The 26,812-nt window shown below is 37.8% G+C and overlaps 1 protein-coding gene across 3 annotated transcripts in view; it reads left to right on the plus strand.

The window, feature by feature from the left end:
- csmd3b (CUB and Sushi multiple domains 3b) overlaps positions 1 to 26,812 on the plus strand; it is a 406,848-nt gene that overhangs the window by 328,368 nt on the left and 51,668 nt on the right. For 2 of the 3 annotated variants that reach the window (XM_060897478.1, XM_060897479.1), the window contains 9 exons: positions 2,915 to 3,031; positions 3,840 to 4,049; positions 5,293 to 5,481; positions 6,848 to 7,025; positions 12,281 to 12,426; positions 15,762 to 15,842; positions 19,423 to 19,536; positions 19,784 to 19,972; positions 22,384 to 22,530. In XM_060897478.1, the coding sequence (XP_060753461.1) occupies positions 2,915 to 3,031; positions 3,840 to 4,049; positions 5,293 to 5,481; positions 6,848 to 7,025; positions 12,281 to 12,426; positions 15,762 to 15,842; positions 19,423 to 19,536; positions 19,784 to 19,972; positions 22,384 to 22,530 (1,371 nt within the window). Of the gene's footprint in view, positions 1 to 2,914; positions 3,032 to 3,839; positions 4,050 to 5,292; positions 5,482 to 6,847; positions 7,026 to 12,280; positions 12,427 to 15,761; positions 15,843 to 19,422; positions 19,537 to 19,783; positions 19,973 to 22,383; positions 22,543 to 26,812 lie in introns of all 3 variants that reach the window. The other variant, XM_060897477.1, reaches the window with a different exon arrangement.

The raw sequence follows: 26,812 nt of genomic DNA on the forward strand, positions 1-26,812 counted from the left end.
AGTGCTTTCTGTTCAGCTCAGATAAGGCGCAACACATCCCTGAGCTCAAGTGAATATGAATAAACGTAATAACACAAAATAAAACACATTTATTTTTAAACGGCGGGCTGGGTTATAGAGAATGCGTTTCGTTGATATAAATAATGAAGGTAATATTACACACGGATGTGTTAAATTGCCCGAGAGTTCCATGTGAGAGGTTATCCTCTCATCATCTTCTCTCAGTGCAGGGTTTTAAATTCAAGTGGAAGCCAGAGAAGCTAAATCTCAAAAACAATGAATAGCGTTCAGATTAATTATCACGTACTTCGGGGCGTTAACAAGTTTTCAGGAAAAACGGGGGAAACCGTTTTTCAAGACCAGAAGCTCATAAAATGGTGGTGATTTTCAGCAGACAATCTCATCTGTTAGTGGAACCTATAGTCCAATCTTGGTTTTCCAGGCAATAAAATTAGACATATCAAAATTAATTAGAACAAATAGAAATGGAAATGGCCATTTGATAAGCAGATGGTGAGCGAAAAAGAGTTTATTTTTTGTTTTTAGAGAGATTAGAGTAAACATTTATGAAGTGAGAACCAAGGCTGAATAAATGATCAGTGACAGCTGCAGCAGTTTCAATGTGCAGGGAAGCTGCGCTGGTGTCGTGAGAGCTTTACTCACTGATTCGCAATGTGATAGACCGGCGCATTAATCCAAAGAGCTAAATAAAAATAATTAGATAGATCTCATTCCCTTTATTGGATTTGTGTGGTATACGGGTCCCAGAACAAACATAAAATCAAGACACACGAGCACAGGCATCGTTATGTGTTCTGCTTCTCAGCAAGACACCAAAATGGAGGATGTCTTTCATCGTTAATTTAAAATTCTCAAAGCAGACAGTCAACTATGCATACAAGGGAGTTTTTTCCCCCTGTGTCAATCTGTGAACATCCCCACAAAGCTTGATGGTCACACCATAAGCTTTAGTGAGATCAGGGGCTACCTTACAAGCCAGACGTCCAGAATTTGCTCGAAGGAACCAGATACTTCTAAAGAATTCAGTTCATTTTGACTGACACATGACTAGCCATAAACCTGTTCCCATAGCTTATAAGTAAACATCTAAGCCAATCTTGTTCGTCCACTGATAACCGCTTCAAACAAAATGCTTTAATTACTTAAAGAGAAGGTTCTGTCACTGTTGAGCAAAATTGAGCTAAATCACATGGTGTTGCAGTGTTCAAAAGCTCAGAAACGTGCAAATACACAGAAGTGTGAAGATTCATACTGTACTTGTGGCCAGAAAAGGGTACAAAGGAGATAAGACATGCATTGCCCAGTGAGTCCTGAAACATTTTTCTCCACAAATCCAACAAAATCCAGTTTGTACCTGAGTATTCACTCTCAGACCACTTCCTCATTGAACTGTCCTTAGTTGCTAGACCTTTCCACCTGGACACCATGAGATCCACAGCAGTTCATGCTCTGCTCAAGGTCAAGTTTATGTCTTGGAAAGCTTCGACACTGAACGAGCCAGACTTTGTTTATCTTTTCTGTTTTGCAGTAACAGGTTTCGATGTGCTTTGGTTTGTTCCTGATCAAAGACATCTTTTCTTTTTCTCAGTAATGTTTCAGTGCGCTTTGTCCTTTTTCCTCCCTAATTCTCTGTTGCTTCTCCTCCTTTGAAGGCATTCTTTCATTACTGAGATCTACACACACTTTCCACTAACTCATGTTTTGCCACAGTTAGCCTTATCAGCTGGAACTTTTAAGCTCCAATGCACCCTTTCTTTCAGTCGGAAATGCCATTTAATCATTCTTTAAACATTTCACTGCTTTCCTATTGGATAAATCCTTCACTGTCACAAACCAGACCATGCCGATAGTCGGTTCTCTCAGGTGCTTTTTTTTTTTTAAAAAAAAGGAAAGAAAGTAAGTAATTGGGATCAAAATTCAATCGGGTTGTGCTTTTCCTTACTTTGTGCAACCAATTTTGCTGCAGGTTTTCTCCTGTTTAACATTAGGAATAAGAAAGGTGTGACAAAAAGCAGGGTTTTGTCAAAACAACAGGCAACTGATATATCACTGTGATAAATGTGTTGTTCTCTTTGAGGATCAGTAGGCCTCTCTGAAGTGCTGTTAGCTAATAATAGAAGTATTTGTCCTGTTCTTTGTGAATCAGCAACAATTAGGCATCAGTCTTATTATTTTCCACCAGTCAGTGCGTAACAATTCTGTTCTGGAAATAAATCTGCATTGTCCTGCGTTTCTGTTTATTTCCGTCATTAATTATATCATACTGTTGATTTGGAAGTCATGCTGAATTTGGATGTCCTTCTTGCCCAGTAGCCACATCTGGCAAATAAAGTTATTCTTCTTTGTACAATTGAAAAGGCAGCCATACAATACTAATATACTTCTGAGTTTTTATACAATCTGCTGTCATTAGCAAAAGTCCTCCCTACCTAGCGTTCAGTAATATACACTTTACCTAGTGCACTCCATGCACAGCAGAACACTGTTTGACATTCAGCCAGAGAATCTTTTTTTTCACACTCAAACCATTTTCACTGAACATATTGTCACACTTGTCTGGTAGCTGTATGTGATGGGGAAACGGTACGCACTGTGCCAGGATACAAAATAATACAGAATAAACCTTAGAATGGGTTGCTCCAGCTCCAGAATTAAATAAAGCACAGTTCTAACAGTGAGAAAAGCAGAATTTATTTCCTGATTGAAATGAGCAAGAACTTTTCCTTAATGAGTCCTATTGGATATAAAAGCTGCTTTTATGACTAGCAAGAGTGAGACAACCATTAAACAAGACATGGGCACTAGAAATTAAAAATTAACCACTGCCATTATAACCCAGCATGATATTGATGAGTTGTGTTGGTAAAATGAGTCTGCAATGGCTTCTTCACAGCTCAGTGTGGAGGATCCCTGACTGAAATGAGCGGTGTGCTCCTCAGCCCTGGTTACCCTGGAAATTACCCCAGTGGCCTTGACTGCACCTGGACCGTCACCTTACCCATCGGCTTTGGTAAGGCGCCATGACCTTTACAAAAATGAATACAGAACTGGCTACACACACACTTTTTTTCCCCCAAAACACCTACAGCTAGAAGTCTGCATTCATAGGAGAATTGGCTTGCAGGTCTCCTTACACTAATGTTTCTAGTCAAATACTTAGCTAAGAAAATGTTCTGTATCCAAAATTCTATATGAGCTCTTTAACATATAGTGCTGTAGCAAATTAGCATATGAGATTTAATGGATATTAATCAATGAATATTAAATAAATACATGTGTTATGTATAGCAAGTAAATATAGCAAGTATATTGTGCTAAAATATAGCAAGTATATTGTGCTAACAAGTAGCTAACATTTCAAGCAAGCTAGCAAACATAAGCTTAACTGTTATATTAGATAAACCACTATCTGAGTTAGCCCTTAAACTACAGCAGAGGAAGGCTGAACTATAGAAGAGGAATTAATTATATGGGCGGCATGATGGTGCAGCTGAATACTTATACTGAATACTGAATGCTTATACCTCCAGTTAGATCCTGAGTCTCCAGTTAGATCCTGAGCTTAGGTTATTCAAGAGGATGGGTTCAAGATCCATCATAGCATTGACCTGGATAATGAAGATAAACGACAAACCAATCGAATCGTGGAAATACGGATTTTATGCAACTTGTGCAAGTTGCACAAGTTGCATAAACAAGTTGCATAAACAAGTTGCATAAACAAGTTGCATATGCAAGTTCTTGTTCAACTAACATTCATTGGGAGAGATTGCTGTGTTATTACTGAGCAGCTTGTAATTTTAAATGTATTCCATTAGGAATCCATTTGCAGTTTCTTAACTTCTCCACCGAGGCCATCCATGACTATCTGGAGATCCGGAGCGGGTCAGCAGAGGCCAGTTCTGTGATTGACCGGTTCAGTGGGCCTCAGGTGCCGGAGTCTCTGTTTAGTACCACGCACGAGACGAGTTTCTTCTTCCATAGCGATTATTCCCAGAACAAGCCTGGATTTCACATCACTTACCAGGGTGAGCTCACCTTTACTCCCAAAACATGACTCCTAGGCATTACATGAAATCTTTACATAAAAAACATTACCAGACCTTTAATGGTGTTTGTTAATCTTGTGTCATTTGTCCAATCAATTACACTAACATAATGAAAGCGATTAAATCAACAAGTGAAATTAGCTCAATGAAAGCACCTCTGATAATAATGCTGACCTTTTCCACAGCATGCTCTTTGTACGTGTGGAGTTTTCTAATCATTCAATATAATATAATCACTAGGATCAACAAAACATTACGCCTTGTTCATTTAAATCTTTACACTAGATATTTACACTTTAACTATGAACAAGTATATTCAGATCAATCTGTATTTAGACTGGTTACTTATTTGCTTCACTTTTGATTTCAAGATATGGATTTCAAGACATTGGAATTGTCTTTGTGTAGGTGTGCGTTTTTGAGCTTGCCTGGTTTTTCTAGAGTCAACAGGTACTTTTTTCTTTATTCACAGTATAAAAAGCAGAAGACAAGAAAAATTAGCTTTAGGCTAATACAGAGTATAGAAATGAGAAATAGAAGATATAAAATAGTAACAGAAAAGCATTTAATAATAGGATAATATATAGAAAATATCCTGTACAATATTGAGGTAGTCATCAGAGTCTGCATAACTACTGTAATAGTTCATACATGCAACATATCCATAGAAAAGTCTATGGGTTTATGTGCCGATGTGTGCAGTTTTGCAGATGAGTTTCTACACGCTATGTGCTCAGCAAATACAGCTCTCGGTGAGCTAGGACACTTCATGGGATAGGAGCCTGCAAATGAAGGCCCTCATGACATAAGGGAACTGTTGTGATCTAGATATTGGAAACTCTTTATTAATGTTGTTTTATGACTGGATTATACTGGTTGCAATTTCTTCAGTTTTATATGCCAGCCCTCACAAAAGATTTTGAAATTATTATTATTATTATTATTAGTAGTAGTAGTAGTAGTATTTTCTCTATAAAAGTCACTTTTGTGTCTAACATACTGTTTGTTTGTTTTTTGTTTGTTTGCTTGTGTTTTGTTTTTTTGGAAAGAATGATAATGAAACATTAATTAAAATAGTATTTATTTTTATTTATTTAAAATCATGCTGTTCTTACTTTTGTACTGTACATTTGCTTGCCTTCTATGTGAAGTCAGATGTACTTTACACTAATGTCTGCATTGAATACCTTTTAGACTCATTATGTTGTTTTCCGGTCCTCAGCTTACCAGCTTCAGAGCTGTCCTGACCCGCATCCCTTCAGGAATGGCATTGTGATTGGCAGTGACTTTAGCGTTGGTATGACAGTGTCGTTCGAGTGTCTGCCAGGTTATTCCCTAATTGGAGAGACCTCGCTCACCTGCCTTCATGGCACAAGTCGCAACTGGAACTTTCCTTTGCCACGCTGTGAAGGTGACCAGTTCATACTGACACTTCATGTCTTAATTCTGTGTGTAAATCTCTAAAAGTTCTGCATTATTCACTACTTTCAAGATTATTCAATGTAACCATTTAATTGCAAGTGTTAAATACAAAAAAGCTCAGATGTAAAAGCTTTTCACTTGAGTAGATACAGTCACAGTTTAAGTTAGCATTATCACTCTGTAGTTATTAGCCTACACTTTTTATCTCCTCACACTTTGCAGCCAGAGTCTTCTGTCACTGTGTAATAAATCCCACACAAGCCCTCAGTACAAACGTCATTTATGAATCAAACTATTTTAAAGCTCAGGCTTATTATTTATATTTCTACAGTAGTATTCTTCTTATTTATTGGAGAAACAACTTTTTTATTCCTGAACATTTCTATTGACAGAATCAGTTAAGTCCAAGTTAACATTGTGGACTAAGAGTTTTCCCTCTGCTATCACACCCTTGCTCTCTCTCTCTCTCTTACTCTCTCTCTCTCTCTCTCTCTTACTCTCTCTCTCTCTCTCTATCTCTCTCTCTTTCTCACATGCTCTTTTTTTTTTCTTTATGCTTGTTAGGCTGCTTGTTTTGACTTATTTATGGCAGGCTACCCAACATGCACTTAGTTTGTGATCGTGTTGTTGCTCTAAGGTTTAGTGACATTAGTGCCTATTGAATTTTTTGTATAAAAATTGTATCTCTATTTGGTATTGATCTGCATTAATGATTGCTGTATCAGGTGCATTATTAATATCACCCACTGAGTACATTTTCTGATATACACTATACAGTACACTTATACTGCAAAGTGCACACACACGCACACACACACACACACACACACACACACACACACACACAATACAGCACACAATACATTCCAGAGCAAGGTTAAATGAATAAAAAGATTGCATGCCAAGGCATTTAGTATGACATCATTGTATATAATATGTGTAAAAATGCTTAAAACACTATTCTGCATCCCTGTGGCCCTCTTTTCTCTTTATCTCTGTCAGATAAGGTCCAGTTCTGTTTCGAAACGTGTTTCTAAAAAGGAATGTCCTCAGTTGTGTGCCCATATTTCTTACTCAACTAATGTGATTTGTGCATTTTGCTGCCTTTCTGTTAAAGGCAATAGGCTGGGGTAATGAGAGATATGCTTAAAGCGTATATTCTTATCATTACCTCAATGATATTTCTTAATGGGTCATGGATGCTTATGGGAAAAGCAATTTTCCTCTGGCTTGTGATAAAGAATATTTTGATTTATCTGAAATAAAATATTGAAAACCCTCTCATGTGTTAGACTGGGGGGTAGTTAGTTTAAATGTTAATCAATGAACTAAATGTTATTTTTACTCACATAAAGCACTGTGTGGAGGAAACATTACTTCTATGAACGGCACCATCTTCTCCCCCGGCCACCCGGCCGAGTACCCGAACTTCCAGGACTGCATGTGGAGCGTGAGGGTCCCTCCTGGTAATGGCATCTACATCAACTTCACAGTCCTCAGCACGGAGCCAATCTACGACTACATCACTGTGTGGTAAAGAGCTCATACACATCTCATGAATATGTAATGAGGAACTTATTACCAAATCACTTAATATCTCTTCGCCTGTGATCAGAAGCATGAGCATGGTCTGTCAGATAGTAACGCTAGAGGAAGTAGGACAGCTCTGCTGAGAGATTTAACTGATTACATGCTTAAAAGAGTTAATCGAGTTCCAGGTTGAAGGAGCCACCGATTTCTCATCAGCTGCAAAAAGTGCAAACACTGGGGGAAGCTCATCCAGCATTGCTTGTTAAAAGCCCCTAAGCAACACTCCTATGTGTTTTTGCATTTTTAAAGCTAAAGTCTACTAGTCAGAATGGTGACACTTTTTTTCACCTGAACATTATTAGTGAACTTCATCACACATAGGTTTAATGCACAAGTTCATTCATATTTTAAAAAAAAACCCTGCTCTGCTCAAAAAATGTTCTTTTCACTAAATTGTTATAACTTATGCATTATTTCTTTCCTGTATTCACTTTATAGTCAGATATTGAAGCATATAACTTGTAAGAACTGCTGTCCTCCATTTCGTTTTGCATTTAAATGCGTGGATGCATAATTAAACAAGGTTAAAAATCTTTGCATTGCCTATCTCATTTACATTTCCTGTGAGCTTTGTCTCTCCTCTTACCCTTTAGGAAGAAAAGCTTGGCCAATTACATTTTCTTCTGAGTTATTGCCATAGCTACCATTTTGTCTGTCTGTGGTTAAAAAAAAAAAAAAAAAACTAATTTGGTGTGCTGCTTTAGTCATGCAGAAAAGAGGACTAGATTTGGAAAAATAAAGTCTAAGGGTTTTAGCGCTAGTGCTATCAAATGGCAATGAGTAAAGCAAATAATAATAATAATCAAATTCAAAAGACACCTGAACTCTACTTGAAAGCAGAAGAACGGTGAAAAGGTTTTGTAGAAAGTTTTGTAGATTGGCGTGCAGGGGGTTATTATTTCTTCCTGTCGATCATGGAAAATGATGTCTCTGTTAGGAAATGAAAAACAGTGCAATAAGAGTCAGGTTTTACTTACATACTCAGAAGCAGCCTGCGGTTTTAAATACCCATTAGTAATAAGCCTTCACAGGACTTCCACAATGCCGTATCATGAGATGTGTAAGCATGTATTGATTAAAACACAGCATGATACTGAGGAATTAATGCCCAATTAACAGTGTAGTATTACAGTATTACACATTTTTGGAGGAATACTGAAGACTACTTTTATTTATTAATGATGTTAGCGCTGCACTTCAGTGCTCTCTATGACCAACCGCTTTAAATAATGCACCTACAACTGAGGTAGAGACTACAGTGCTTTTTTTTTTGTTGTTTTGTTTTGTTGCTTTCTTTTAAATCCCATACTGGGTTGTGTATTTGTTGTTTGTGTCAGCCTTTGATAAAAAAGAACCAAAGAACTCTGTACACAACCTGAAATATACACAACTGATATTTCAGGTCTTACACTACGACAAGAGCTCCAACTGTAAGTCGTATAAAGGTGATTCAGATAAAAAAAAGTTTGTAAGCTGATTATTACAAGGTTATATAATATGGACAAAATGTTGTTTCTTGCATGTGTAGTAGTGTTAATTTCGTCACCTATTTTTAATTTAGTCTTAGTCTTAGTCTTGTGCCAAATGTCCTTGTTAGTTTTAGTCATATTTAGTCGTTCACATATCTTTTTTGTTAGTCTTAGTTTTAGTCGACTAAAAGTCTCGTCATTTTAGTCTAGTTTTAGTCAAAAGAAAACTCAATGTATCTTAGTCAAGTTTTAGTCGACTAGAAGTCTTTTAATTTTAGTCTAGTTTTGTAGACTAAAATTGTAGCATGACCACATCTGGAATCTATTGTAAGAATAAATACAACGAGGCCTCATTAAATGCAATAATATCAGGAACAGAAGTGTTATAGTGGAAATAAATAACTTAATGAAAAGCCTAAGATCAAAAAAAACTGTGTGTGTGTATATATATATATAAATTACCGACTTTATGCAAGTTATACATGGTATTGCACACACCATTATTGATGATATTTGGAGCAATATTACATGTAATTGTTAAACTTGATTCCCTTACATATACATTTGCTTTTAAGCCTAATTATTCATGTTGATTATGATGTGATTGTGACAGAGGCGTGGGAAGAGGTTTCAGGTTGGGGGTGCTGAGTTTTTTCTGTCACCACTTTTGAATAAGAAACAATATCAAGGCTATAAAACTTGTCAAAACTCCGCGAATCACAAAAGTATCAGTGAGAAGTTGAGAACACTCGTTTAAACAGTGCATACACTCGAACACACAGGATTCTAACGGTAGAGACGGAGCGCACTATTTTCTTTAGCGGAAACAATACAATTGTTTTTAAATCAATAAACTCCTTTTTAAATCATCATTTTGAGTCAAATTATCGATTTATTTGGTAGGTAACAATATAATAAGCAGGATCCGCTTCGTGGACCTGTAACTTGAGCAACAGCGAAGCCGTGAACTCGTGCTGAATATTTTAAAGACGTAACAGCTGATGAAAAAGCCGAGACAATTGTAGACGAAAATGAAGAGAGATTTTATCTTAGTTTTTATTTTATACAAAACATTTTCGTCTCGTCTTTTTTCGTCAACAATAATGCATGTTAATTTAGTCTTAGTCAGCGTTTTTGGACAGTGGTGTAGTCTTGTCATCGTCTCGTCTTAGTCATGAAAAAAAAGCTTGTTGACGAACATATTTCGTCTCGTCTCGTCTGACGAAATTAACACTAATGTGTAGTATAGACCCCTATCCCCCTGAGCATGATCATGATCTACCATGAGACTAATTTTCCCACTTATCGCAGAGGATCTAAACAATGCTCATATGTTAACACTGCATCAAGCATTAATTAAAACACTAAATCATTGACTCTATCAAAACCTCTAATTAAGGCAGTGTTCATACTCTGCTCTTTCATCATGTAAAATATCAGTGAATGTTTTCCTGAGGTCCTGCGGAAAGTGGCAACATGGTTATCAAAATGAGGCTGGTTTAAAAATTTGCTTGCAAAGGTTCAAAAAGGTTTTAACACCGAGATAACACAATTAAAATGCCATAAGGTTGTAATCATGTATATGTGTATCTTTACATCTAGCCTGAGCAGTCTTCATCCAGAGTATCATAGGGTGTCCTATATTTAATGACTTCCTTGGTTAGACAATTCATTTCCTGGGTAACCAACATATACCGCCTACCAGCCATCAGCCATAACATTAAAACCACAGACAGGTAAAGTGAAGAACATTGATTATCTCTTCACGATGTGCATCACGGAGTGGGATGTATTTTGTAGTGAGTGAACAGTCAGGTCATGAAGGTGATGTGTTGGAAGCAGGAAAAATAGGCAAGCATAAGTATCTAAGTGACTTCGACAAGTGCCTAATTGTAATGTTGTGGGCATTCATGCAATTCAATTCAAATCAAGTTTATTTGTATTGCGCTTTTTACAATTGTTATTGTCTCAAAGCAGCTTTACAAAACAAAACATAGAACAAAAGGTTATTATAAAGAATAATATAAAGATTAATACAATACAAAATTCATGATTAATATTAGATATATTTAAATGTGTATGTATTTATCCCCAATGAGCAAGTCTGAGGTGACTCAGGCAGCAGTGGCAAGGAAAAACTCCCTTAGATGGTAAAGGAAGAAACCTTGATAGGAACCAGACTCAAAGGGGAACCTCATCCTCATATGGGTGTGATTATAAATATACAGCCTGACAAATGTTGTAATGATGCAAAAGGCCACATGGAGTTGGCATCTCCTCTTTAGTATAGCAGAGTCTAACTGGGGCTGGTAGATCTCTAGATGCCTCAGGATTCTCACAGAGTCGGCCTCATCTCAGTGGAGGTCCAAAATCTTCATTACATGGAAGACAATCAGAGCTGGTACATGTGGATGTTATTTTAACATGTACTGTAGCACCTACCAAAACATTGTTGCAAACCAAGTAAAACCCTTCATGGAAAGATATTCCATAGTGGCAGTGGCTTCTTTCAGCAGCAAAATGCACCCAACCATGACAAAAAGGTTAAGGCGTTATCTTGGCCTTCAAGTTCCCCAGATCTCAGTCTAATCAAGAGCCTGTGAGATGCATTAGACAAACAAGTCTCTTCCAAAGAGGTCCCAGCTCACAAATTACAGGACAAGAATCTGCTGCTAACATGTTGGTGTCAGATACCACAGCACACCTTTAGAGGTCTTAAAGCTGTTTTGGCAGCACCATAGAGACCTAGCTACCGGTAGTTTTAATGTTATGGCTGAGGGATGTTTTTGAACAATGATCTTATATATGACTGTGCTTTGCCCTCTGATCCCAGTGTGCTGATTTTGATCTCTAGATCATTTTTTTTCTCTGCTGACCCTTACTTTGCCTCAAACTTGGACTATTTGTATTCTGTGATTATTTTCGGCATCAACCCGAATTGTCTTTAAAATGTCATCTTAAGCCACTTGTTTACACGTATTTATTATATAAATATATAGAGCTATACACTCACCAGCCACTTGAAGGTAGGGACAAATGAAGGTAGGGACAGATGAAGATCACATAATCCTGCTAGTTTAAAGTAGTTGGCCATTCTCCACTGACCTCTGTCACGAACTTTTTGGTTTTTGCACTATTCTTTTGCATAAAAATGTAACTTCTCAGAATAGTCAAAAGTTTCTTTTTAATGCTTAACCACTTATTATACGTTCATACCTATAAACACGACTTAATTAGTCTAAATTGGTTAGGTTTTGTTAATATTAATATCTGTTATTATAATGTTTCTAACTTAATATTTCTAGCCCTGCAGTTAGCTGCTTGTCCATAAGCTAAATACTTTATAATAATGATTAAATATGCTGCAACACAGCATCTGCTACAGAACCCAAGCTGGTTCATGTTTTGAAAAACAGGAGTTAATGAACTCTAGTCAGTTTTTTTTTCATGCATTGAATGGTTCTTTTTGTAGTCTATTACCCTAAAAAGCTATGCTGGGTTCGCACCTGGAGCACCAATTGACAAAAACTGTCTTCTAATTTAGACAAACATATGCACCTGTGAATACAGTTCTTCCGTTCTGGAATATTACATTGCATGCTAAACTTGTTATACATCAGGTCTGTTTGATACCATTCCCTAATGACTTGGTTTTATGCAACATCGTTTATTTCAATTTATTTAGATTGTTTTTTGTTCTGTTCTGTTTTGTTTTTGTGACTGTGACAGGGATGGACCGGACCAAAGCTCACCACAGATTGGCCAGTTCAGTGGGAACACAGCTCTGGAGTCAGTATACAGCACTTCAAACCAGATCCTCATCAAGTTCCACAGCGACTTCAGCGGCAGCGGCTTCTTTGTCCTGAGTTACCATGGTGAGAGTTTCAAAGACGAACATCCATGGACTTTCCCTTATATCCTCTCCATTTTCCCTAATGGCTAATTTGAATGCCCAGTTTGATCTATGTACTGCGGTTCATAGACTTATGTTATTACCACCAAAATATGTGTATAAGTATATTTGTATAACAACGTATAACTGGCTCCGAACTGGCCACAAGGTTGCTCCTACACTGATTATATTGGCATAGAGGCATTAGGAAGCTAAGCAGATACTGGACTGATCGTTGTCTGCTTGTGTTTATGACTTGCAACATGCTTCCATATCGATCCTCTGCCTGTGGCAAGCATCTCCTCTAACTAACAAGTGCAATAGAGAGAAAGAGAATTGTTTTGGGGATTTATTTTGCTTAAATGGCAGTCAGATCATTTAAACAAGCTGCTATGCCCTTCAGCCATATTGTACACGTTTGCATTTTTTGCAGCCAGTGGCATTAGTAAATGTCATATATTTTGAACATTTTAGCAACGTAAAGCAGCTTAGTGCACCAAACCGTGTTATCACTATAGAGAACACTGTAATTTATTCTCTGTGCAACCACTTCTGAAGTAACATATCCTGTAGCCTCTGCTATACATTTATAACAAGGAGAATACTGTGTTTGTGATTACAGCATCAATATGTGACCTGGAATTTGTTGTTTCCACATAATCTGTTTTGGGTTTTTTTTTTACTTAGTGACTTCTTAGTCAAATGAGGCATCAAACCTGTTTGTTCAGAATTCAGCACATTCATGTCTGGTGCATAACATTACCATCTCTGTTTGTACTGAAGGTAATCAAAAGTGATCCTCTTAGAAATATAATCAAGATTTAGAGAAACACATCAGTGTCTGAAACATATCCAACTGTCAGCGATGTAGGGATAAAAACAGACCCAAATGCAGGATAGCTAAAATAAACTGGTTTATTAAATAAAAGAAACAAAACAGGAACATGAACAAGACAACAGACGTGACAACAAGACGAGGATTCCGTACCATGAAACGGTTAAATTCACGACAATCAACACATAAGGTACAGGTGTGCAGAGACGGGGAGGAGTAAACAAGGGCGGGGCAGACACGTGACACAAAACAAACAAATGCTCATGGCCAAAAGTCCGGGCTGGATCCTGACAGTAAAAAACACTTAAAAAACACAAAACAGGAACAAAGACATGTCACAAGACGCAACAAGGGACGAGACCACAGACAACGACAAGGATTCCGCGCTGCTAGAGGCAACGCGGATCGACTAAATACTAATAACAATTAAACACATAAGGAACAGGTGTGCAGAGGCGGGGAGGAAGAGACAAGGGCGGGGCAGACACGTGAACACAGAACATAAACAAAGCACGTGGCCAAAGCTGCATCCTGACACCAACAGTCTGCTTAAAGACACTAGAGCGATGTTCCCAATAGCAAGAAACATCTCGACCAAGTTTCCTTTTGCTTTTTCAGCTCCGGAGCATTCGGTCAATGATTATAGAGATATAAATAGAAATAGAGACGCTCTCATGGGGCTATGGAGTGTAGTTAAGCGTGCACAGGGAGAATTTAATACCAGAACTGTGCACATAGGCATTGAAAGCCCAGATGTAACTACAGACTTAAGTGCTATTCCAAAGTGAGGTGGGATTTGTGTGAAATAGAGGTGTGTCTCACGTGTGCCATTCTCAACTTGGAATTTTTCCTGCTCTGTATCAACATAATGAAGGAGAAGTTCAGTGCCACTGTCTGACAGTTTGACATTTCATCTTTTATATTTATTATCTCATTGCTTCATTACGTGCGTAAATCTAGCTGTCAGATAATGAAGAAATAAAATGCTAAATAATAGGATGTGCTGGATCAAGAACTATTTATAAGCTGCAGATTAATGCGGGCTGAAAAAATCACATTTCCAGTGATTAATGTTATAATTACAATTATTCATGCAGCTATGTATTTATAAATTGTTATTCTAGACTTTTGTTAGATGTTTGTTTATATGTTTGGAATTTTCTCATTTATATATTATATTTTTTTTAATGTCTATTGCTTTTATGTTCATATTTAATAGCAAAGAAAAAACTTTTTTTTCAGTCCGCATTTTCTATCTATGTTTTTTTTGTTGTTTGTGTGTTTGTTTTTGATTAGATCCCTGACAATTGGCATAAGCAGCTGCATAACTCTCAATACAAGCATCTTTTCCTGCATAATACTGATGTAACTTTTGGGTTTAAATCTCTGTCTCTGAATGCAGCCCATGGAGACTAATGAAGAATGTCACTGCTGTAGCTGCCAGTTAGAGCCAGACAGATATTGAACATAGTAGTGATAGGACCAAACCTTATATGCAGGTTTATTGGGAAGAAGGAATCCAGAAGCCCAGTGGACTTTTAATATGTAAAGTCGTGCATATCTAAACTTGGCTTTCCATTAGACAAGGTGACACAAGCAGTGTCCTCCAGCTTCTATCCTTAGCTACTCATGTCCTCAGCAGCTCAAACGTATAGATCTCCATCTTAATCAGCTTGCTGTTCCCACAGTTACAGCTTCAGAACCTCAAACAGACTCACCAGCATCGAGATCCTGATCAAGCTTTATTAACACCAGAATGATTAACACACAAAATTATGTGATGCTACTTGAAGTAATTAACAGACGCTGTTATCTATATGAGCAAAAATAACTGTGATGTAATAATAATGATGTAAGAGTACCAGCTACGAAACCTTAGGAGACTAATTAATCCTGTTTCCTCCTAAGTGGTATATCCATTAAGTGTCCAGAGACTTGAGCTTTGCTTTTAAATGTTGTAATAACACATGCTACATCTCCTGACTTACTAATTCATGTCTTGGCATGGCATTAGGTTTTGGTGATGTTAACCAAATCAGTAGAAGTGCAAGGAGCATTCCTCCTGTGTGACTGTGATGCAGAGCACTAGCGCTGTGATAGTCATCCTTCTACACACTGCAGTGTCACCATATTTAATCACATCATTAGCTGCCTCTGCAGGTGCCCCTGTCATTAGCTGTGCCTCAATGCCAGCTCAGCGTGGCCTCCACTTCACTTTGCAAAACACTCGCATGCAAATGACCAGCTTAGGAAACAGCAGCGACACTGGTGCAAGTTGATTAGATTTCCACATGATTGTTTAGTCTTCCAGAATTTTAACTCCTACTATTTTTCAGGTCTTCATCCTTTCTCTCTGTTTTTAAAACCCAAAATATTTGAGTAGTCACTTTAAGGTTAAGCAATTATTGCTTTTTGATTGTATTCTTTCTGATTGTATTGGCTCTGTTTTAAAATGTGTGATATTGGCTTCTCTTTGGCTACAGCTTATCAGTTACGAGTGTGCCAGCCTCCTCCAGAAGTGCCCAATGCAGACGCTCTAATGGAAGACACAGAGTTTGAGATCGGTAGGATGTTTTTTCCTTCTTTTGCATCACAGATCTTAATAATCCTCAAGTAAAGAAGAAGTATAAAGTTGAACTTTTATTAAGTATGTTAGTTAGCCAGTCTTTCACTGCCACAGGCTGGGTTTGATCTCAGTGGGGCCACTGAGGGGATAACTCTCGGTGCCAGTCCTAAGCCTGGGTTAAATGGGAGGGTTGTGTCTGGAATGGCATCTGGCAAAAACAAACCTGTGCCAAAAATCAAAATATACGGATCTGATGATCCACTGTACCGACTGTAGCGAAGAAAAACAACAACATATAAGCTTTAATAATAATAGTGAACTTTATAATAATTGGTAAATTCTAACAGTTATAACTACAACATAAAGAAAATACAAGGGATGAAATCTACCCAGACAAAATAAGTTTGTTTTTGGACATATATTACACATTGTTTCTATAAGAATTGCACATAACACATGGAAAAGCTTGTAACGTAATCATCGTGAGTGCCATGTCAGTATATTTTTATGCAGTAGTGTATTTAAGCTCTTCAAGTATTTAAATTTAATTATTTGCTGCTGTAGGCTTTCTGTTATAGAAAGGTTATGAAGATACAACTTTATTATTCACATCATCACAACTGGGGTAGCAGAACTAAGCTCTAAGCCCTGTCTTATAAATGTAAAAAAAAGACATTGGGTAGCAGATTTTATATTTGGGATTCATATCATATTGCTGGTAATAAGTGTCTGTTTTGGAATTTTTGTGGACTCAGGCATTACACTATCAGAAATATGCATAGAACAGGATGTAGAAATGGGGCTAAGTTCTTTCTACCCCAGGCTATCGATTCATACAGTCTATCAGTGACAGTCCTGTCAGGCGATTATACAGATCTAATTTACATTCAGGCTGAATGATATTTCGTCAGCCTTCTTCACTGACACATTTTTAGAACATCAGCAGTGACGGAGGTGACGTGTGAAAGACAGACTACTCCATCCACCCGTTATTTCTTTTAATGAAAAGTTAACTGCGCTCTCATTGTCTGATCAAAAATACAAATTACACAAAAGGGCAGAAAACAGAGCAGAGTGTAATGTATTTTGGTTTGGTATTTGGAGGAAAAGAAGCATGAAACCAGTAGCACATTACAAGCTTAAAACACTTTAAAAAATAAATGACAAATGCAGCTTTTAAGCATTAATATGTCTGTGTGTAATATTGATGAGAACTTTAATGCATTGCTCAGCTTTAATAGATTCATCATCAAGCTATTGATAGATATTAGATTAGTCTGAGAATGCACTAGTTTGCAGCTTTTGATCAAACACAGAGTGTGAGAAAGGACCAACATGGAGCTGCATTCTGTCCTCGTTGTTGTTTTTAAAGCTAAAAAAAAAACACAGCCATCAACCTTAGGCATATAAGAATGTTATGTATTGAATATGAAGGATAATGCAAAATGTCCTCCATTGTTATGGTCTGTTTTGTATTCAGGGCTGAACAGGATAGGCAGTTTATAGTGTAATAGGCTAATAGCATGTATGTGCTGTATTTGTTTGTATCTTGTTTCTTCAAGCTTGGCTGGCTAGTCTGCTACTGTCGACTCTGGGTGCGGTGTTGTGGAGCCAAGCACATTTACACCGTGGCCGCTCTCATGTCTGAAACAGAGTGCTGAGTGGAACACAGCCAATCCTCTCACCTTCCCAAATTGGCTAATGTGCATGCACAGTTGGTCTGTGGTGTACAGTCTCTTGTTGAAGGCAAATTGATGGAAGTGAACTAGCCAGCTAATGTTAGCTAGCTATCCAAAATTACAGAGCAGATACAACAAACACACACACACATACACACACACACACACACACACACACACACACACATTGAAAGTGAGCAGGCACTTTGATCAGTTCGTGCTCTGGCAGACACCAGCAAGCACACCACGCCCTAGCTGGCTAACATTAAATATATAACATTATGTAAATGTACTGGCATCCTTTCCAGTGTGTATTCCAGCCTAACATTCAGAGTTTTCCTGGAGATTGGCTCCGGTTTCTTTATAAACCTGACCAAGATAAAGCGGTTACAGAAGATGAATTAATGTAGAATGAACTTCACAACGATATGATCATCTAATTATAGATAATTAAAGAACAAATAAAATGTCTTCTTGAGTTACAACGAAGTTTCATTTCTCCACTGATCATGCCATTTATGGGTTTTTAGGTACAGCTTTAAACCATAAAACACTGATCAATATTTAAAACATTCTGTCAAGGAACGTTCAACATATTCAGAGAGCGTTTAATAGAGCCAAACCAAATGTCATGCTTTTAGCTAGATCTGGTTATTCCACAGTGTTGTGCAATTCTCTGTTTAATCTGAAGGTGGGGATTAATTTTCTGCAACAGCACAGCTCTGACAGTAGTTCCAGCTGTATTTTAAATGCTAAATTTATATTAATGTTTTCATTGTAATACATTTCTTATTACTACAGTAACAGCACCTTCACAAGCCACTTGAATGAGGCTCCACATAATCTAATATATCTGTTGTTCAGACCACTGACTTTGATCAGATTTAATATTTAACATTTATACACTGATTCTCAGATGTCAGAACATTGTAATGTCCATAAGAATTCCAGCATGGGAAACGTCTTCCGGTTTGTGTGTAACAAAACACGCTGCTGGATATTTTTGTCTCCTCCATGAAAGAGGTAAAGAAGAGAGACTGGTGTAAATGTAACTATAAACAGTTTGCTGGGTTGTTTATTACTAAATTATAAATTATAATAGTTGTAACACCTCTGTGGTATATAAGAAGTAGAAGGCAACACGTTGTGAGGTGCTGTTAAATGAAAATAATCCACTTCGGGGTTGTAACCTGAATTTGAAATAAATATTTTATACCCAGATTTCTGTTAAGCTGCTTTGTGGGAAAGTCCATTGTTAAAAGTGCAATACAGATACAAATGAATTGAAGTGAATATCCATATCTCACCACCTTGGTGTGGACTATCTTCCTCTAAGCATACACTGTTGTGTTTTACTTCACCCAAATGCAGATCTACAGTTCCACACTCGTAACGTTGCGTAGAAGTAGTGAAATAATGCAGAGACAGGCCTCTGATAAACAGGCCACAGTTTTCTGACAGTGGTAAATAATATGAGCATTTAATACAGCAGATGGACTCAGCTTGCCATGCATACTCTCCCACATACATACACCCACATGCTGTATGCTCTGTATGCTGCTGATATACAGGGCTGGGGTTTTTTTTACATCAGAAAATGACAATAAAGTAGTGTCAAGTCAAGTCAATAAAGAAGATCCATGATCTTCATTTTGGAACTTTTTTCCAGCAAATTGGAGAGCATGAACACATTGCTTCATCACTACAGCAACATTCCAGGTTTACAGCTCAATTAAGAGTTTTTCAACACCTTAAATGAATAAATATTCCTCACCTTTATATCGATGGCATCTATCTCCATTAGGGCTGTGGAGGTTAGCTGTCTCTCTTAATTAAACAGTAGCTTAATCATTGTATGCACTCTCTCTCCTCCATTTACTCCTTCCCTTTCCCTCTTAGGTGATATTATCCGTTATCGCTGTCACCCCGGCTTCACCCTGGTGGGGAGTGAGATTCTTACGTGTCGGCTGGGTGAGAGGCTGCAGATGGATGGTCCCCCGCCCACCTGCCAGGGTGAGTTGTTTAAGTGTCTTTTTACCATCAAAAATAAACCCTTTATTTTACTGTATCTCATGTACAGTGATTTAAAAGATCTGCATGTTGATGTAATCTACTTAATGGCAAGCTCCAGCTCCAGAAAGCTTAATGGCAAGCTCCAGCACATAGGAAGTTATGTTATAATAAATACTAAAAATAGTGATATATTAGTTATTATAATATCAAATCTAAACCAGTGCTGCTCTTATTTTTGTTGTATCAGTGCAATGTCCAGCTCAGGATGTTCATTTTGACTCGACCGGAGTGATACTGAGCCCGGGCTATCCAGACAGCTACCCCAACCTGCAGATGTGCTCATGGAGTATCAACGTGGAGAAAGGCTACAACATTACTCTACACTTCGAGTTTTTTCAGACCGAGAAGGAATACGACGTTCTCGAAGTTTTTGATGGTACACAGTAGTTTAAAACTTTCTTAGATGCAATATATAATAGTTCTGCCATTACTGCATTAATGCAGTAAAACCTTTTTTTGTATTTTGGTTTCATTAATATTTTATTAATGTTCAGGTCTATGGTACTACATGTTCAATACAAAAAAAAGGAATAATGATTAAAAAGAATTATGTATAATAATTATTATATTTTTTAGCATCCACATATTTTTTGGGATCCTACAGTAAAATAGTTTTTGTTAAGTGAAAATGAAGACACTTACCAGGCTGAAATAACACCTTCATGTGCAATGAGAGAACAACATATCTCATAGCCAACTGTAGGCTTGGACCTGCTGCCTGTTTGTTGAGGGTGCAAACATAATGTTTCATCACCAGAGATATTATTACCAGAAATTATAAGAAAGCATAGTTATTCATAGGTGAATTCACTGAAATCTCTGGGTGGGTGGAATGGGAAGATAATGGGATGCACAGGAGAGACAATCTCAGTCTTGACTCAGTCTACATGGTGATGGAGAGCATGACTCTTTATATGTAAGGTCAGCACTAGGTGGCTTGTGAACACTGGAACACAAATTTGTTGCGGTGACATGAAAGTGCAGCAAATAAATACAAATTTATAATCTCAGATTGTTAGTGCTGGGATTTGACCTCATAACCTATAGTGGTAGCTCAGTGGATAGATGTTGGATTTCTGATCAGAAGGTCATGAGGAACTTAACCCTCACTTGCTCAGTTAAGTGGCTCTGGATACAAGATACAATGAATGTAATGTGATGCAGGACACCTATGTCATGACCAGGATATGTGGTGGCTAGATAATTGGTGCTGGCACAATCCACTCTGGAAGAAAACATGTCCAAACAGCCTGCTCTTGTTCATGTGTTGGAAACTCAGTGGTTAAGACTCTGGGCTTCTTCACAATGCACATGATGGGCAGATTAGATTTTGTTAACATCACTTGAAACTCGAAACATAAACCAGGTTGGTTGAAAGCCACAACATATCCTGGTGTACGTATACTGCTCAACTTCTGCCTTTTGTGTCTTTTGTCAGTTCGCATTGAATGTAACTCAAATCATTGCCATGGTTTATCTTTCTCTTGAACAGTAGCTCTGACAGTCAATGCTCTGTTTCTAGTACATTATTGTTTCTATAGTAACTGTTCACTCACAGAGACTTATATAGATGACACTCCACACAATCTAAGCTTAAGAAATAGAAAACAAAGTATGTTATTATTTAATAACCATCAGTGTGGTTAAGCTTTCCATAAGGAGACATTTATGGATGGAGTCTCCAGTGTCAGCATTTCAGTATGTTTTTCTTTAAAGTTTCAAGATTTACTGTAACTTGATAAGCCATTTTTTTTCTGACTTATTAACTTCAAAAGAGAAAAAAGAGAGATCCTATAGTGACATGACAGCTATTTATTGCTAAAGGTCAGTGATAATTGGAAAGTTGCAGCAAGAACCAGAGCTAGAAACAATATAAATATGATGTGACTTTTTTTTAATAAATCAGAAATTGCAAGCATGGGTAAATTGTTGTGATATAAACCCTTCGAGGTTGTGTCAGGTTATGTAACACCAACAAATCATTGATTAATTTTCTATTACAGTGCACCAGGTAATGTCGGAAAAGTGCCAGGTTTGTGACTGCAGGGAGGTGTTTGGCTTCCACAGGATTCAGGCACAGCAAGTGCAAGTCTTGCAGCATGGCTCTTTAAGCTCACCTCTCTGTATGTAGTGAAACAAACAATAATAAAAAAATGACCAAAAAGATTTTACAATTCACCTACCCCTGCTGATACATAATTTTAGAAATAATATGGCAGATGTGGCAGTCATCTAGCCAGGGTATATATTTACTGCACTCTCCAACATCTCGGTGTCTCCTAGAGTGCAAAATTAGACCTTATCCTCCAGTGCAACCAGAATCATCATGCGTATATAATTCAGAGCATGGGAAGTTCAGTTTTTATGGCATGGCTGAACTTTTATTCTGAAAATTTCATACACAATGCTACAAAAAAATTACATCAGTTCTCACACTGCTGTTTTGCACTTTTATTACTATCTTCCAATCATCTTGAAGACTTTGCCACAGTTCTTCTGCAAGCTTTGGCTCTTACTTGCTTCTAAACTTTTTTCTTAACTGGCGGATTACGCAGAAATTTTACAGCACATACAATTTTTGAACAGTATTGTTCATTATATTTCATGATTGTATTCATAGTATTTTATTTGTTTAAATAAACTAGTTATTACAATGAATCTTTGGTTGGATGCTGGTATTTTCTGGTACTGTAACTTTATTTGTATTAATTTAAATAATACTTTATGTAATTAAATGTATGTAAATGTGCATGCTTAATGTGTACGTGTATATGTGTGTGTCTTAAGGTCCTACAATCCACGGTCAGACCCTGGCCACTCTGAGTGGTGACATTGCGACTCCTTTCAACATCACTAGCACCGGCCATCAGCTCCTGCTACGCTGGGCAGCTGACCACGGCACCAATAAGAAAGGCTTCCGAATCCGCTATGTCGGTGAGTATCAAAGTATGTATCCACTTCAATCACTTTCTCACTTGCATGCTTTTTACTGCTCTTTAATCTGAGCAAGCATGTGGATTGATGCATGGCGTATGAGTGGGCTTGGTTTTAGATCCTGGTGGGACAAAATGAATAGGATTAGCTGAGAGTATTGATATTGTGGGGACCTTTTTTGTTGAAAAAACCTGCAGTTTTTGCTTAAACAAATATAAGAGTCAGATGGTTTCTTTTTGGTTACTGAAGTTAAGGTTAGTGTTAGATTTAGGTTATGTAGGTTAATATTAATTAGGTGCTTTAATATTTATGTCAGTGGGAGGTTCTCACAAGGATGGTAAGACCAAAGTGTGTGTGTGTGTGTGTGTTTCTGTGTGTGTGTGTGTGTGTGTGTGTGTGTGTGTGTGTGTCAGTGTATAAATAAGTCAAAGACAGATGCTACATACTGTACTTTGTGACACATTGCAGTACATTATACAACCCAACAGCCCAGCAGTACACACTATTAATGTTACTACAAACGCCTCTTGAGATGCAAGGCAAAAACTACAGTACACATTACTCTCTCCTTCAATTTCTTACTTCATATTCTATTTTGCTCTGTGTGCATCAAAGAGAAAGTGAGAAAGTGTATGTCTGATGTGAGTCATGGCTGCATGAATAAAAAAGTGAATATGACAGTATCTATAGTGAGTGGGGGGTGGGGGTAGGGTTTGGGGGAGGAATTCTGCACATAGAAGTTTCTTCTGCATGAAACAGAAAAGACTGAAGCAGTCATGAATAATGCAGTCTTTGGTCATCTAAGAGCTGCATGTCCCCGGTGGCTCTGTGCTTGTCCCAGAGGGGAAAGAGTTTATTGTACGCTCAGTGGGTCTTATTACTGCATTTATTATAACATTATATCTCAATGTTGCCGAATCCTCAGATCTGGTTGGCCAGAAGGTGTTGCTTTATTTTCCGTACCAGCAGATCTGACAGTCGTGCTGGCTATAATTCAGACCTCAGCTTTGTATCAGTGTTCTAGAACATGATAGTGCTGTATGGAGGAAACACCACGTTATCTAAGCATGATAACAGATTTTTAAATGGTAAATAGACATTTATGGTAGATTTTTGCTGGGGGAAAAATATTGGAGCAATTAAGAGTAATTTATGCTAATTAGAGCGCAGCACTTGTACATCTAAATCTGTGTGTGTGAAAAGTGTGGGAAAACTTTGCCACAAGTAGTAAAGAATTTAAAAAAACTCCCAGCAGAGCCACTCTACTGTATATTTTCCATATTTAGCAAAGGATCGAACTGAAGAGAATGAAACAGACGTCAAGGAAAGGATGGTGTGAGTACAGAAGCTTATTTTTAGTGACGTTTCCGTGAGCCACTTTATACATGCATTATGAAGTTATCTGTTCCACCACATGGACCAAACAATTAATGTCTCACTCTATTATTTGGCTGTTCATCTTACTTCATCGTTGTATTTAATAACAATAAATATTTTAGGAAATACAGTAAAACAATAGTCAGGGGTATGTAGTTACATAGTGAGAGATATGAGGCTGGACTTACCAGTGGGACATTACATGAGTAATGATGAAGGAATAGTTTATATTTTTAGTTAGTTCATGTAGTAGTCGTCGAGGGAGTCGTCCAGGCTCCACCTGTATTGTTTTAAACAAGAAGCTTTTTTTCCTCACACTACCAGTTTTCAACACAAATGAAGTCCTCTGTCCTTTTAAAGTCCTTAACTTTTGAAAGATGAAATGTTCTCCGTCTGGAAGCCCTGTTTATTTTTTCTTTAATTTTCTGCATAACCCAGTTACATTTCTGAGCATCCTTCCTAAATGATTAATAAAGGCTAGTGCGGATATTACATCTGGTCTGATAAAGACAGAGGGTATCGAAGAGCATGGAGGGCGATGACAAGGAAAGCCATTAATTCTCCACCGGAGCTGTTCTGGAGATTTATGTGAAGATAATCATCTCAGATGTTTAAGTATGCAGAAGACTTTTGAGCAAATCTCTTCTAAAGTGTTACAATACACACACACCTCTCTCTCTCTCTCTCTCTCTCTCTCTCTCTCTCTCTCTCGTTCAGCTACCTCCTCCTCGTCTCTCTCTCTCTCTCTCTCTCTCTCTCTCTCTCTCTCTCTCTCACTCCCCCCTCCTTGTGTCTCTCCCTCTCATTCAGCTCCCTTCTCCACGTCTCTCTCTCTCTCTCTCTCTCTCTCTCTCTCTCTCTCTCTCTCTCTCTCTCTCTCTCTTCCCCACTCTCTCTTATTGTCCCGCTCTCTCATTTCACTGCTTTTACTTCTGGACTAGTGTCTGCTCATTGTAGTAGCACCAGCAGTCTGGCTCTTCCTAAGATTAAAGCCCCTGATCCTGGATGAACTCCCAATCATCCTGAGCCTGTGATTACTTTCCCTGGAAGTGGAATTATGGAGCAGAGAAAGACACATCCTCATTGCTGCCTTTAATAACAACAGTTCCCTCACGTGTATTTTCCCTGAGATACGTGTCATGATTGATGAGGGCATGCCAGTCAGGCCAAGAGTTTCATGGTCTATTAAAACCCGGGTCAATTGAAACGTGACAGCACATGTTAACTGAGCAGCTCACTAGCTTGTTATTAGTTGTTTTATAGATGATGGATGGCTCATTCATGTTGAGTTGCACAAGCGGGTCTCTTAACATCTTAATACAGTATTCAGATTTAAAGGTTGTTATCTACGATTGTCTTTTTTTACAGCAGCACACACACTATCATTAAATCTATAAGGGTGTGGATGGGGATATGGAAGTGTGTGTGTGTGTGTGTGTGTGTGTGTATGTGTGTGTGTGTGTGTGTGTGTGTGTGTGTGTGTGTGTGTGTGCAGTGAGTGAGAATGTCTGCTTTGCATGACTGAAATTGAGGTCATTTTATGGATGTGCTTGCTGAATTCTTACAGATTAAAGGAGGTCTGTGAACTGCATGTAATTATTAGATTGTATTTGTGGGTCTCACTTTCTATCGATTTCTGTAAACTATACATCTGACTCCTGAGGATGTGTAAAGTTTTGGGAAATGCACAAGTGCACAGTTTTGCAGTGTTTGTAGATCATACGATCATACAACACATATATATATATATATATATATATATATATATATATATATATATATATATATATATATATATATATATATGTGTTGTAGATCATACGATCATATATATATATGTATATATGTCTCCTGTTTTTGCAATACAATTGTGATGATAAAATGTTTAATATTAGCTAAACAGGTGCTTTACACTTATTTTAAAATATACATTTTTTAGAATTACTGTATTATAAAAAAAATGCAGCAGTAAGTGATTTATGCAGGTAATTACATACATCTCAATACAAACAGACAGAAAGAAACCAGCTGTTCACACAAATGTAATTACACATAAGAAGTACCGTATTTTCCGCACTATAAGGCGCACCTAAAAGCCTTAAATTTTCTCAAAAATCGGCCGTGCGCCTAATAATCCGGTGAGCCTTATGTGTTCCAAAAATCTGTAAAAATGTTGTTGTGCCACTTTGGTAAGCGCTCCGCTTGATTGACTGTCGGACCATTTCCCGCAGACACAGGGATGTAATACATACACTATACGTACGCTGGCAGCGATAAACCAATCAGAGAACATTACGTAATACTACAGTACGTACGCTTACCTCCGCCACGCCTCCGGTAGGTAGGTATACTACCGGTATGTTGCAAAACCACATTTGTTTCTGCCTAACCATTATGCGCTCCACAGTCCAGTCCAGTAGGTGGCGGTAAATGCACCTTAAGTTGGTTTGCCATCCACCAATAAAAATCAGAAGAAGAAGACGACAACATTTGTTTGTCTAAAGACCTACAGGCTATCAGTTACCCAGTTAGACCCCGTAATTGAGACTGCGCCTTATAATACAGTGCGCCTTATGTATGGGTTAAGAACAGAAATAGACCCCGTAATTGAGACTGTGCCTTATAATACAGTGCGCCTTATGTATGGGTTAAGAACAGAAATAGACCCCGTAATTGAGACTGTGCCTTATAATACAGTGCGCCTTATGTATGGGTTAAGAACAGAAATAGACCCCGTAATTGAGACTGTGCCTTATAATACAGTGCGCCTTATGTATGGGTTAAGAACAGAAATAGACCCCGTAATTGAGACTGCGCCTTATAATCCGGTGCGCTTTATAGTGCAGAAAATACGGTAATACAATAATCTGTGCGTAAAAGTGCATGTATGCTCTGCAGTTAGCTT

This window comes from Tachysurus vachellii, chromosome 21 (assembly GCF_030014155.1).
Source record: "Tachysurus vachellii isolate PV-2020 chromosome 21, HZAU_Pvac_v1, whole genome shotgun sequence".
In the NCBI taxonomy this organism is placed as follows: Eukaryota; Metazoa; Chordata; class Actinopteri; order Siluriformes; family Bagridae; genus Tachysurus; species Tachysurus vachellii.